The sequence below is a fragment of the Chlorella variabilis genome (genome assembly GCF_000147415.1).
Source record: "Chlorella variabilis unplaced genomic scaffold CHLNCscaffold_7, whole genome shotgun sequence".
Taxonomy (NCBI): Eukaryota; Viridiplantae; Chlorophyta; class Trebouxiophyceae; order Chlorellales; family Chlorellaceae; genus Chlorella; species Chlorella variabilis.
In genome coordinates, this window is record NW_005435081.1 from 542,799 (window position 1) to 555,417 (window position 12,619).

General features: G+C 68.1%; 5 protein-coding genes across 5 annotated transcripts in view; 2 read left to right on the forward strand and 3 right to left on the reverse strand.

Moving 5' to 3' along the window:
* CHLNCDRAFT_144215 (hypothetical protein) overlaps positions 1 to 1,740 on the forward strand; it is a gene marked incomplete at both ends in the record, with an annotated part of 2,390 nt that extends 650 nt beyond the window's left edge. The window contains 5 exons of the mRNA XM_005848597.1: positions 291 to 445; positions 722 to 770; positions 881 to 951; positions 1,298 to 1,399; positions 1,573 to 1,740. Of these exons, the coding sequence (XP_005848659.1) occupies positions 291 to 445; positions 722 to 770; positions 881 to 951; positions 1,298 to 1,399; positions 1,573 to 1,740 (545 nt within the window). The remainder of the gene's footprint in view (positions 1 to 290; positions 446 to 721; positions 771 to 880; positions 952 to 1,297; positions 1,400 to 1,572) is intronic.
* A 1,672-nt stretch (positions 1,741 to 3,412) lies between these two features.
* On the forward strand, positions 3,413 to 4,549 carry CHLNCDRAFT_10394 (hypothetical protein; the record flags this gene model as incomplete). The annotated part of the gene is made up of 3 exons (XM_005848598.1): positions 3,413 to 3,771; positions 4,035 to 4,170; positions 4,430 to 4,549. Coding segments are annotated over 3 exons (615 nt in total), but the record flags the coding sequence as incomplete, so codon positions are not given.
* A 2,615-nt stretch (positions 4,550 to 7,164) lies between these two features.
* Positions 7,165 to 8,636, reverse strand: CHLNCDRAFT_144218 (hypothetical protein; the record flags this gene model as incomplete). Its single annotated transcript, XM_005848796.1, has 5 exons — positions 7,165 to 7,245; positions 7,391 to 7,557; positions 7,754 to 8,024; positions 8,264 to 8,397; positions 8,591 to 8,636. The coding sequence occupies 5 exons, from the start codon at positions 8,634 to 8,636 to the stop codon at positions 7,165 to 7,167; spliced, it is 699 nt and encodes a 232-aa protein (XP_005848858.1).
* A 167-nt stretch (positions 8,637 to 8,803) lies between these two features.
* CHLNCDRAFT_144219 (hypothetical protein) lies at positions 8,804 to 11,243 on the reverse strand (the record flags this gene model as incomplete). Its single annotated transcript, XM_005848797.1, has 11 exons — positions 8,804 to 8,819; positions 8,953 to 9,140; positions 9,351 to 9,433; positions 9,550 to 9,594; positions 9,717 to 9,777; positions 9,981 to 10,010; positions 10,197 to 10,280; positions 10,372 to 10,466; positions 10,608 to 10,707; positions 10,861 to 11,021; positions 11,195 to 11,243. 11 exons carry the CDS (start codon positions 11,241 to 11,243, stop codon positions 8,804 to 8,806), a joined length of 912 nt encoding a protein of 303 aa, XP_005848859.1.
* Positions 11,244 to 11,476: 233 nt separating this feature from the next.
* Positions 11,477 to 12,406, reverse strand: CHLNCDRAFT_144220 (hypothetical protein; the record flags this gene model as incomplete). The annotated part of the gene is made up of 3 exons (XM_005848798.1): positions 11,477 to 11,919; positions 12,107 to 12,244; positions 12,331 to 12,406. 3 exons carry the CDS (start codon positions 12,404 to 12,406, stop codon positions 11,477 to 11,479), a joined length of 657 nt encoding a protein of 218 aa, XP_005848860.1.
* Between the last annotated feature and the right edge of the window lie 213 nt (positions 12,407 to 12,619).

Genomic DNA, 12,619 nt, shown 5'->3' on the forward strand with positions numbered 1-12,619 from the left:
GGGTGGGCCCACGGATATTCGGTTTTCGAGTATTCGGATATGTATAGACGGGTGCGTGGGTGGGTGTGCGCTGCCGGCAATAGAGAGGAAGCAGGCGGGGCGGGAGCGCTGGCGACGGCAGCCTGCGTGCTTGCTGCCGGGGCTGTGCGTGTGGGCAGGAGCGGGCCCGCGGCAGGGACGGGTGCAGGGGTGGCGCGGTGCTGGCGGCGCTGCGCTGGTGGCGCGACGCACACCACCTCTCTCCTCCCTCTCTCCACCCTCTCTCCACCCCACCCCCACCCCACCCGCAGACATCCACCCGGTGGGCTACCACGACCGCGAGGACAAGGGCATCCTGCTGGTCAAGATGCGGCGCAACCAGGAGCTCAAGCTGCGGGCGGTGGCGCGCAAGGGCACGGGCAAGGACCACGCCAAGTGGATGCCCGTGGCCACCTGCGTGTACCAGGTACGGTACCAGGCAGGACGACGCCCTGCAGGACCTGGCAGGACGGCCCCTGCCCGCACACCCGCATGCCCTCACGCACACGCGCACGCGTGCCTCGCATGTACCGCCTCTCGGCATGCACCGCCCGCCGCAGCGCGCCGTGCCTGGCACTGTCGGGAGCCGCCTGGCGCCGGGCGTGGCGTGACAGGCGGGCGCGGCAAACCCCGCCCCCTTGCGATCGCCGCCCGCTTCCACCGCCATCCGTACCGCCCGCCTCCGCCCCGTACCGCCCCGCAGTTCATGCCCGAAATCACCATCAACCACGCCCTCATGGACACTCTCACAGGTGGGATGCCGCCCCTGCCGCGCTGCTGCCCCTGCCCGGCGCCTCCCTGCCCCGCTGCCGCCCCTGCCCTCCGCCCTGCGCCCCTCAGCGATGCCTCCTGCCCCCTGCAGACGACCAGAAGGAGGAGTGGTGCGCAGCAGACCCGCGGAAAACGTTCCGGCTGAACAAGCTGACGCACAGGGTGCGCCTCGCCTGGGGGCTGCCTCACCTGGGCTGCCTTGACCTGCCCCGGCTTGCCTGCCTGCCGTCCGTACAGCACCTGCCTGCCTGCCTGCCTGCCTGCCTGCCTGCCCCGAATTCCCTGCCCGCCTGCCTGTCTCGCCGAGCTGTTCCTGGCTGCCTGCTGCTCACCTCCCTGCTGCTCACCTCTCCGCTCTGCTGGGCTCCACCTCTCCATCTCAACCCCTCCACCTCCCTACCTCTCCTCCTCCCTCTCCACCTCCCTACCTCTCCTCCTCCCTCGCCACCTCCACCTCCCTCCTCTCCTCCCCCCTCCCCACCTCCACCTCCCCCTCCCTCCGCGGCAGGTGGAGGTGACCAACCCCGAGCTGTACCAGTACGACGGCGAGGTGCTGGCCAAGGCGGAGGAGATGGGCAAGCCGGGGCTGGTGGCCATCAAGCAGAAGCAGGTTGGGGGTGGGGCTCCTTGCGTGGCAGGCTGATGGTGACGGTAGCTGGATGTGCGGGTGTGGTGTGGTGTGGTGTGTGCGGCTTGCTGCCAGGCCCAGGCTTCACGGATGCCACCGCTCTCTTCCAGTTGCCTCGGTACCGTCCCTCCCGTACCGCTCCCGTACCGCCGCAGGACACCTTCATCTTCCGGGTGGAGGGCACCGGCGTGCTGCCGCCCCAGGACATTGTGCTGACCGCCTGCGAGGTGCTGGCCAGCAAGATACGCAACCTGGATGCGGCGCTGGCGGAGGAGGCGCGCCGGTTTGACGGCCGGGAGGAGCCGGCGCCCATGCAGGCGTGAGGGCCAGGCGGCAAGGGCACGGCAGCCGGGCGGCGCACGGGCGCGAGGCGGCGCCCGTGCAGCCCGCTGGCAGCCTGGCAGTGCCCATGGGGACGCCCATACATGGCGCGAGGCAGCCCGTGGCGCTGAGCCCATGCCAAGCCAGTGTGCAGTACGCAGCGGGTGCGGGGCAGCAGCAGCGCGCGCGTCTCGGCCACCCGCAGCGCCCCTTCACCCACGCCCTGCGCCGCCTGGGCTGCTTTTGTTTGTGTGGCTCCCACCAGCTCTTCTTTCTGGCAATGTCTGTTTGATCCAGAATCCAGCTGTAACTGCGATAATCTCCACATTTGCTGGGTGGTTGCTGGCGGCTGAGGGGCAAGTGCAGGGGGACGCTGGCCGATCCCTTTCCTTTGTCAGAACCCTTTGAATTTCTTCGACCCACCTTCGATTGCTCAACGCCTCTGGCGGGGAGCATGGGTGCCGTGCCTCTGGTGGACCCAGCGGCGGCGGCCGCCGCCGCGCTGCAGCGCATGCCGCTGCCCGCGCTGCTGGCCTGGGCGCTGGAGCTTTCCCTCCTGGTGACCCACGGCAAGGTGGGGGCGGAATGGCCGCTGGCTCCTCTGCCTTGGGAGCGCCGATGGGCTAGTCCGGGGGCACCGCCTCTGATCCGGGCGACGACAGCGGGGGGCGGGGTGGTGAGTACGCAGCTGCTGCCCGGCTTCTCTCCCGCCCACCTGTCGCCACCTGCCGCCCCCTGTCCAGGTGCTGTTTGCCGTAGGGCCCGACTTCAGCTTTGAGGAGCTGGAGGGTCGGCGCTACTACTTCCTCCTCGACCTGCTGTCTCCTTGGGTGGCGCTGGCGGCCGCCACCGGCGTGTGCGGGCTGCCAGGTGAGGCTCGGGCGCAGCCTGCTTGGTGGCCACTCCCTCGGTGATGGGCACAGCTCGTTGTGCACTGTTGCTTCCGGGTCGGCACCCCAACAGGCCTGACCTGCCTGCCGCTTGAAACCGGCTGCAGGCGTGCCGCCGGCGCTGCTGGTGCTGTGCGGCCTGCATGCCGCTCTGCACGCCTTCTACATCGCCACCTGGCGCTCCAGCCGCCACATGCAACGAGTGATATGCCTGTCCTCCACCGACACGTCTCGCCGCTTCCAGGCTGGAAAGTACGGCACTGCCGAGCTGGCTCGGTACTATGCTGGTACCAGCTTCGACATGGCCACCCACGCAGCCGTCCTGTGGCTGCTGTCCTCCGCGTGCGGCGCCGGCGCCAGCACCTGAACGACTGGGTGTGCCATGTATGCGTGGGCCCTGATGCAAAATCGTTCCCCTTCAGCGAAACATCAGCATGCGCTGGCAGTGTTTCGCAAAAGGCTCATGTGTTGCCTCTGTTGCATTTTTGGATGGCGCCCGCCATGTCAGCACTCAAGATTGCTCAGAGCGCACAATTGTGTCATCACCTTGTAGTTGCAACTGTTTCGACAATTACCAACTTTTCGGCAATTGCGCACTCACGCCATGGATATCGAGGCCCCGCCCCCGCAGCCCGCTCCGCAAAACGGCAAGTCAGCCTCTAGGGCAGCGGGGACCGTCCTGACCTTCCTCATATCGTACTACGTGCCCGGAAAGAAGCGCGGCACAAGGGTTCAGCTGCTGGGTGGGCCAGGCGGCGCCGCCACGGACGGCAGAGACGGCGGCGTCTCGGGCTTCCTGCTGCCCGGCCAGATGCTGTGCGTGCTGGGACCCTCTGGCTGCGGCAAGACCACCCTGTTCGACCTGCTCTCGGGGCGCAAGACGTACGGCACAGTGGAGGGCGAGATGCTGTTTGACGGCGCGGCGCCCACGCCGTCGATGCTGCGCCGCCACCTCGGCTATGTGGAGCAGCAGGACACCCTGCTGGGCATGCTGACCCCCGCCGAGATGCTGATGTACACGGCGGAGCTGAAGCAGCCGCGGGGCATGCCGCGCGCCGACAAGGCGGCCGCGGTGGCAGACCTGGTGCGGCGGCTGGGCCTGCAGCGCTGCCAGCACACCGTCATCGGCAGCGTGCTGCGCAGGTGGGCTTGCTGGAGGGATGGGAGGAGTGTGGTGGGGAACGGGGAGGGCCAGGCTGCGCTGCCCGCTGCTGCATTGGATGCTGTGCTGTGCGATGCAGCCAGCACAAGTGGCTGCGGAGCCACCTGGCGCCGCCTGGCACGCGTGCCCTGCCGCTGGCTGGCCCGACACCCTCCCCCGCTTCAACCTGCTCGCCTCGCCACCCTCACACTCCCTGCCGCTCGCCTCCTGCCCGCCCCCGCCCCCCCCCGCGCCAACCCTGCAGGGGCATCAGTGGCGGCGAGTCCAAGCGCTGCAACATCGGCATCGCGCTCATCACCAGCCCGCGCGTGCTGCTGATTGACGAAATCACCTCAGGGCTGGACTCCTTCTATGGCGGCGAGGTGGCCCTGATTGTCAAGGTAGGGGTGGTTGGAGGCATGGAGTGGGGTCGATGGGTAGCGATGCCGCAGGGATGGATGGGGGAGTGGCCAGGCGGGGCGGGTGGCCCAGGCAGCACAGGGGGTAGTCTTTGCATGCGGACTGCGGCTGCGATGAGCTGGCTGCTGAGCCCCCGCAGGCTCTGCTGCAGAACGGCTGCACCTCGCGCACATGGCCTCTCCCCCTCTTCCAGCTCCCACACGCTCTTGTGTTGCCTGCATGCCGCCCCGCCCGCCACAGGACCTGGCGCGCGAGGGCATCTCAGTGGCCTGCACCATCCACTCCCCGGCCCCCTCCGTCTTTGCCCTGTTTGACCGCGTGCTGCTGCTGCAGCGGGGGCGCACCGTGTACTTTGGTCCCAACGGTGCGCTGCTGTTCAATTTTGGCAGAGTTGTGGCCCCGCTGCCCAGCCCGCCGGCTGAGGACTGCCCTGCCCTGTGCCACCCCTGGCCTGCCCGCCCGCCTCCCTGCCTTCCAGGCTCCGCCATATGTCTTGCGCTTGACCCGCCGCCATGGCTCACCGCCTCCCCAACTGCACCCGCTCCGCAGGCCCCCCCCTGCTCGACTACTTTGCCGCCACCTTCCCCGAGCTGCGGCGCCCTGCTGCAGCCGAGGGCCTAGCAGACTTTGTCGTGGATGTCACCACCAGAGCAGACACCGACCCCAAGCAGGCCTGCCGGTTTGCTGATGCCTACGCCGCCTCCCAGCTGCATGCCGACAACGAGGCCGCCCAGGAGGCGCTGCGGGGGGAGGCGCTGGCGGCACTGCAGCAGCCAGGCGGCGGCGGCGGCGGCGGCGGCGGCGGCGGCGTGCGGGGTTGCGGCGCCAGCTGCAGCGGGTGTGGGGGGCAGGAGGAGGGAACCGTCACGCCCATGTGGTTTGCCCTGCTGGTGCTGTACCGGTACCGCACCCTGCGGGCCATCAAGGTACTGCCCGGCTCGTAGCCTTCCCGTCCTGCGCCTTGCTGGTGCCGCACTTGGCAGGCCCTGCGCCTCGTGGCCCTGCAGTGCTGGCTGCGCCCGGCCCTAGGCCCCACCTGCCCACACACACCTCGTGCTCGCACCACACACGCACACAACACACAGACAACCCCCTGCTTTCCTGCAGCGCGCCGAGTACATCATGCCCCGTACCGGCGACAAGGTGATGGTCACCTTCCTGGTAGCTACCATCTACTGGGGCATCGGCGACAGCTCCGCGCCGGAGGATGTGGCCGCCGCCGCCGCTGTGCTCTTCCTGTGGTCCATGCTCACCGCCTTCACCAGGCGAGGATCCTGGGGGAAGGGTGACGGGCGCGTGTGCATGTGCTGCTTGTGCTGGTAGTGTGTGGATGTGGATGTGGAGGCGGCAGCGGAGGTTGGGGGTTGGTGCTGTTTCTCCAAAGTGCTGTCTCGCTGGGCAGGGCACGGCCAGGGTCTGCCAGAGCAGCATCGAGCATCTGACGGCCCGCCTGGCCCCCCTGCCCTGCCTGCAGCATGGGCATCCTGCCGTGCTTGGTACTGGAGCGGCCGGTGTATGTGCGGGAGCGTTCCGACGGGCTCTACCGACCACTCACGTATCTCATCTACAAGGCAAGTTGGCTGCTGCGGCGGTGGGGCATACATGGCTGTTGCTGGCTGGGTGCAGTGGCCGCCTCATGCCGGCTTCCTCCAGCAACTGGCTGCGGGCCGCCTCGGCTGCTGGGGTGCAGGTCAGCGAGGAGGTGGCGGTGGGCGCCATCCCGTCTGTCATCTACTCAGCCCTGGTGTTTTACCTGATCAGGTGGGGTGGCAGCAGGCTTGCGCCGAGCCAGCTGTAGGGATGGCATCGTGCCAGCGAGCTTCCTGGCAGCGGGGGCGCCAAATGCACCTGGCCTGGTGCTGGGCGCCCCGACAAGCAGCAGCCACGCCCCACCCCTTCCCCGGCCCGCAGGCTCCAGGGCTCCTTCCTCCTCTTCTGGCTGGTCTACTTTGTGAGCATGTGCGTGGCGATCGCGCTGGCGCTGCTGGCAGGCGCCGTCTCGCCCACGGTGGACGTGGCGGGCGCGGTGCTGCCAGCGTACGCCACAACCTTGCTCTTCTTTTCAGGCAGGAACCGCATGCCATGGGGAGAGAAGGCTGCGGCTTGGCCTGGTTGCAGCCGTGCCAGCAATGCTTACGTCCTTCTGCCTGGACTTGGGCAGGTGGCTCAGTGATGCATTACGCATGCAGGGTGCGGCGTGCACGCCGTGCCGCGGTGCGTGCTGTGGTCTGGGCCGCTCGCACGCCGGCTCACCCTGCCCACTTGCCGGAGCTCCCCCTGGCCGCAGGCTTTATGATCCCCTGGAGCCAGCTGCCCGCATACTGGTGCGTGCTGCAGCGTGCGTTGTGGGTACTACCCACAGCTTGTAGCAGGCTGGCCCCCTGCCAACGCTTCCGACCCTACCCGTACCTCGCCGCGTTTGCAGGCGCTGGTATGCCGTCATCGACCACCTGCGCTACGCCTTTGGCGCCATGATGGTCAACCAGGTGTGTGTGTGGTGGGGTGCGAGTCATTCGCGGGTAGGCTTGCCCGAACAGCATGATGCTGCAGCGCAGCGCTACCACCGACTGGGCTGCACAGCACCCATGACAAGCACGTGCCGCTCCTTCCCCGTGACCGCGGCCCTCCGCCTGGCGCCGCCTCCACCTGCGCAGTTTGAGGGCGAGCGGGACGTGGCGTACCGCAGCGGCGGCCAGACTGTGCTGGGCTTCTACGGCCTGGAGGGTGCCAGCAAGTGGCTCTGGCTGGTCTACGAGTCGCTCTTCTTCTGGGTGTTTGCCGCCCTGCTGTGGGCGGCGCTGGTGTGGGTGCGCCACCAGCGGCGCTGAGGCCGGCAGGGGCCCCGTGGTGGACACCTGCACCGTGGATACCTGCCCGTGTCTCAGCTTTGTATCACACAATCACGCCGATTCGAACCGAGGGCCTCCCTGTGCGTCCACGACACGCGTGCTGCCTCGCCACGGCTGCTCGGCCAGTCACTCCTGCTCAGTTTCCTCTTGCTGCTCCACCCAGTCATCGATCCAGGTGCGCACGTGGCCCATGATTTCGTCTCGTGCCTGCACCAGCATGGGGAACAGTATCACAAATCCAACCAACCCAGTGCACACCTGCCGCGTCCACCACCAAACCACCACCCCACCCACCCACCCTCGCACACATCACTGCCACCTCCCAGGAGGCCCCCCCCCACCACCGCCGCACCTCTGCAAACTGCGGCGGGTCTGCCGGGTCTGCAAACATGAGGTCCACGTGGTGCGCGCCCTGCGGCAGCACCACCGCGGGCAGCGAGGGCGCCAGGCCTTCCAGGTAGCCGGCAGAACCCCAGGGGTCCAGCAGCCCGTTGGAAAACACCACGTTGGTGGCGGCGGCTGCGGGGGGGGGAGCAGGGAGAGTGCGAGTGCGGTGCGGTGGGCGTGTGGCCGTGCGTCCCGCGTCGACAGCGGGGGCAGGAAGCGGGCAGCCCGGCACGCGGGCCGCCGCGCACACGCGCAGTCTGCCACACCCCGCCCCTGGGCGTCCGCTGATCACTGGGCCGCAGCCTGGGCCAGCAAGCGGCCGTCTCACCCGCAAACTGGTCAGGGAAGAGGCCGTAGCGCAGGTGCATCTCGCCGATGTGCGGCAGCACCACGCCGCCAAACGCCGCCACGCACGAGGCGTCCAGCGCGGAGCGGTTGAAGGGGGTGGCGGCGCGCCAGAACATGTCGCGCGGCGCGCCGTTGGTCCCAAACCAGATGGAGTTCAGCTGGAACTGGGTGCAGGTCTGGTAGCTGTAGGAGCCGGGGGCCCCCAGGCTGGTGGAGGACTGCGCAAAGGCGTAGTCATAGCAGGGCACCGACTGCGGCGGCAGGAGCAGAGCAGGCGGGGAGGGAGCGAGGGCAGGGAGGCGGGGCGGTGGGCAGGCGCGCGTCACGGGGGTTGGGGTGCAAGGGAGGAGAGCGGAGCGCGTTTGGGCTGGGAGGACGGCCCCCAAGGAGCGGCAGGCAGACAGATGGGCTGGCGTACAAGCAAGCAGGCAAGAGGCGGGAAGGCAGGCAGGCACCCCATAGTCTGGCGGGCTGACAGCACAGGCCGCACCTGAGTGACATTAAAAATGACGGAGATGGCGGCGCCGCCCGCCGCCAGCAGCTCCTCGTCGCCTTGGAAGCTGCCCGCCAGCTGGGAGCAGACCACGCGGGCTGGCCAGGCGGGGTAGGGAAAGTCGGGGTTGCCTGCGCCAAGGGAGGGAGGCCAGGTGGCAGCGCAGGATGGGCACGGGAGGGCTGGTGGGGCTGGGCAGGTGACGGCCGCACAGCAGCCGCCGCGCCAGGTGTGAGAGGCTGCGCAGCGCAGGCGCAGGTGTGCTCATGCGGCAACAACGCCCCCAGTCAAGCAAACTGTTGTGTGAAGGGGCTGTCTGCTCACCCGTGAAGTACGCCGAACGATAGGGGTAATTGCCCATGGATGCCATGTCGAATGCCTGGAAGAAAGAAAGGAGGACGGAAAGCAGGCAGTCGAGCATGGAAGAAAGCTCAGGAGGAAAGGGGGCGACGATCACGCGGCAGCAGGCAGGAGCAGGTGCCTTCCCCAGCTGCTGCCCTAGCATGCCAGCGTGCTGCACGTGCTGCACGCACCTGGTTAGCCATCATGGCCCCTGCAGGCACAGGCACAGGCACAGCAACGGCAGGGGCCCAGGTGGGAGGGCGGCGCACAATGCAAGGGCGGGCGCGCTTGCGGCCTCCACCGCGGCTGCGCAGCCGGCCCCTGCCCAGGCCCCTACCCCGCACTCACACATGGTGGCATCGCCGCTGCTGTTGATGGCGCCGGGGCAGATGCGCAGGCCTTGCTCCACCTGGCGCCAGCTGGCCTCCTTCCCGCTCTCGATCAGGCTGATGATCAGCGGGAAGAGGCGCTGCGAGTTGGGCACGCAGGCGGGGTCGGCGCCGGCGGCGGGGCTGGCGTCGCGCGTCACCACCTGCACCGTGTGAGGGCGTGTCGGTGTGATGGCAGGCAGGGGTGGGATGACACCGCAGGCGAGGCGAGCTGTGTGGGCGAGGAGGCAAACAAGGTGGTGGGCGGCGCGTGGAGGGCACGCCCCCCTTCCCGCTTGGAGCTGCTGCGCAGCCGCTGCCCGGACCGACTCGCCACGCCCCGCCACCCCGCTGCCGCCGCCCACCCAACTCACCTCCCAATAGCTGCCGGGATCATATCCGCCATCCTGCAGCAGCCAGCCGCGCATGGGCGCCGACGACGACACCGCCGCTTGCACTGCGGGGCGTGGTGGCGGGGTGTGGTGGCTAGACGCGTGTCGAGCGGCAAAAGGCAGTGCTTGCACGGCTCGCGTGCGGGCACCCAGGCGCCCCCCGCTCCAAGACGCCACTCACCGCTGCTAGGACGGGTCGCCCGCATGATGGCCACCAGCACGCCGCCTGCACCACAGCCACACACATTGGCATCAGGGGATGGGCACGGGCTGCATGGCACACGGCCCCGTAGGCCCTGACAGCCGGCTACCTGCCACCACAGCCACAGGGCACAGCTGGCCACCCACCGTAGCTGCCGCCAAAGGCAACGACAGGCGCCGAGGTGGCATTCAGCGAGATCTTGAGCCACTGCACGGCGGCGGCGGCGGCAGAAGCGAGGCGACGATTGGTGGCAGCAGGCGACAGGACCTTCCTTCCCCTCGCCCGCGAGGCAAAGTGTCTTGGTGGAAAGGGTGGCACAGCAGGGGCTCACGCGGCACCATCGGCAACAGCCAGAAGCGCGACACACAAACCGCCACCACCAGAGCAAGGCTGCAGCAGCCAGGCCTCACATTTAAGAAAGTCACATAGTCCTCGATGGCCTGCAGCAAGCACCAGAGGCAGCAGCACCTCGCCGCTATGTTCAGAGCGGGCAGTGGGCCCAGCTCGGGTCAAATGCCGGGCTACCCCTTGCCACATACGCACACCACACTCACCCCCATCATGTGACCCCATCGGCCTCCACAAGCCCACCCTCTGCCCCTTCAGCCCCCCAGGCAGCGCCCCACCTGCTCCATGGACAAGAACTGCAGCCCCTCCAGGGTGAGGCTCTCCTCCTTGCCAAACGGCCAGCTGTTGCCGTAGTAGCGGTGCTGCAACAGCGCGGCGTGGGCCACGCAGTTGTGGGGAGGCATCGCACCCACCTCAGCAAGCAGCAGCGCCGCTGCTCTGCGCGCGGCGCACCTCTGCAAAGACGAGCAGCGCCCCAAATGCCTGGGCGCGCTCCCACATCAGCCCAGTGTTGTTGACGCCGTTGGCCACGTTGCCCTCGTTGCCGGCTTCACGCGCGCATGTGGGGGCATGGGAGGGAGCAGCTGGTGGAGCGCAGGGCTGGAAGGCAGGCAGGCAGGCAGGCAAGCACAAAGGCAGGCGGGCAGGTGGGGGTGCGTAGGGAGGTGTTGGCTGCACCCAGCACCCACCATAAAAGAAGATTGGGGCATAGGGGTCCTCTCGGTCCCAGTACTGGTCGCACAGGAAGTAGCGCTGGCGCCAGGTGGGCTTGCCGCTCACGTTGTTGGTCTGCACGGCCGGCAGGGGCGAGGGAGGCGCGGGAGGCGTCGCGGCGGGCCTCGGCTGGCGCACACTTGCAGTGCCCGCCAAGAGCAGCGCGCGCAGCAAAGGGCAGGAGCAGGTCAGTACTGCAGCGCTCGCCTGGTAGTTGAAATGGTCCACCTGTTGCTCCTCGTAGAAGAGCTCGCTGCAGTTTGCGGTGGAGGGGCGAGGCGGCGGCGGGCCACCCGTGTCGCCGCCCGCTGCAGCCCCCTCCGCCTGCAGCACCCGCGCGCCGGCGCCGCCGTACGGGGCGATCAGGAGCACCACGAGGCCCAGCAGCACTGGAAACCAGCGCATCGTGCACGGTTCAGCCGCCACTTAGTTTAGTTTGTGCCGAGCGGTGGACGCTTGTTGTCAGCCTCTATATCCTTTAAAATGGTCGGAAAACTTGTGGTAGGTCAGTGCACAACGGTTTCCGAAACGGAGTGTGCAATTGCCCTCTTGTGGCGCTGACTTTCCAGCCGGCGGCTCCGCCGTCCCCAGGACACTGTCGGCACATCCATAGGCCCTGTGTGTTCGTTACACCTCTAAATCGAGTGATCGAGTGTAATAATAATATAATCATGTAAAGATGAAGAGCGGCAGGGTAATCTTGCAGGGTGGCAACGTATTGCGGCAAGGGCAACGTGTATTGCGTCAAGGGCCAGATGCTGGGAGTGCAGAGAAATGTAAAGCGACAATGTAAAGTACAGCTTGCAAATGTGCAGCAGAACACCAAAACCACAGCTGACGCGCGTCACAGCCTGCCAACGGCGCTGGGCCCGCTCGCCGCCGCTATTGCCGCTGCCGCCGCCGCCGCTGGCGCCTGGCCGCGGGGCACGGGCGGGCCGGCGCCCTGGCTCTGCTGCCAGTGTGCGCCGGCGCAGAAGGCGCCCAGCAGCACCAGCAGCGCCGCGGGCACCCAGCGCAGGTGTGAGCGCCGCTCGGCCCGCGCCCCCCGCAGGTGCGCCAGGAACTCGTTGCGATCCCGCCTGGCAATTCTCTTCATAGCCTCGAAGTCGCGCTGCCTCGCCGCCTCGGCCGCCTCTGCCGCCGCCAGCGCGGCCGCCAGCAGCTGGTTGCGCTCCCGCATCTGCTCCAGAGCAGCCGCCAGCTCGGCGGTGGTGGCCTCATCCAGCCCGCTGCCGCCGGCTGCCCGCTTGTAAGCAGCCGCCTGCTCCGCCAGCTCAGCGATGGACACTGCAGGAGGCGGGGGAGGGGTGGTGTGTGGATAGCGTGTGGTGGTGGATAGCGTGTGGTGGTGGTGGTGGATTGGCAGGGAAGCACAGGTGTTCCCCGAGCGCATCCGCTACATTTCCCCAGAGCGACAGCCTGTTGGCCAAGGCTCCATTCCAGCCTGGCTGGCAGGTGCGGCAACCCGCCCCACCTGAGATGGCGCCCTGCCACCGCCCAGTGCACAATTCGCACACAAGGTTGTCCCTGCCATTCTCGGAGAGGATCCATTGCAGCAGGCAGCGGTCGTGCACTCCCGTCGTGCAGTGGCAGTGTAGCGCGATGTGGCCACCTGCACGTGAGCGGCGAGGGGACGGTCGGCGGTGGCGGCGGCAGGTTGCGGGCAATGCCTGCAATCAAGGGCGGGGCGCTGCTCACCCGGCCTTTCGTCTTCCTCCTCCCAACACACTCTGCAGAGCGGGGCGTCGCCCGCGTCTGAAGTCGATGCGGACATCCCGCTAGGGCGTGGGCTAAAAGGTGGGGAGGCCCGGCGGCGAGATGAGGGCCCGAATGCGAGGTTTGCAGGGCCCCGCAGCTCGGAACCGCTCACATGAGGCGAAGTTGGCCAGCTAAGCAGCCGGCGCCGGCGCTGCGCCCCGGGAGCGCGCCGTTGCTCTTGTGTGCCATGCGTTTGCTGTCGTGTTCCATGTTGCTTGTGCTTTAGAAT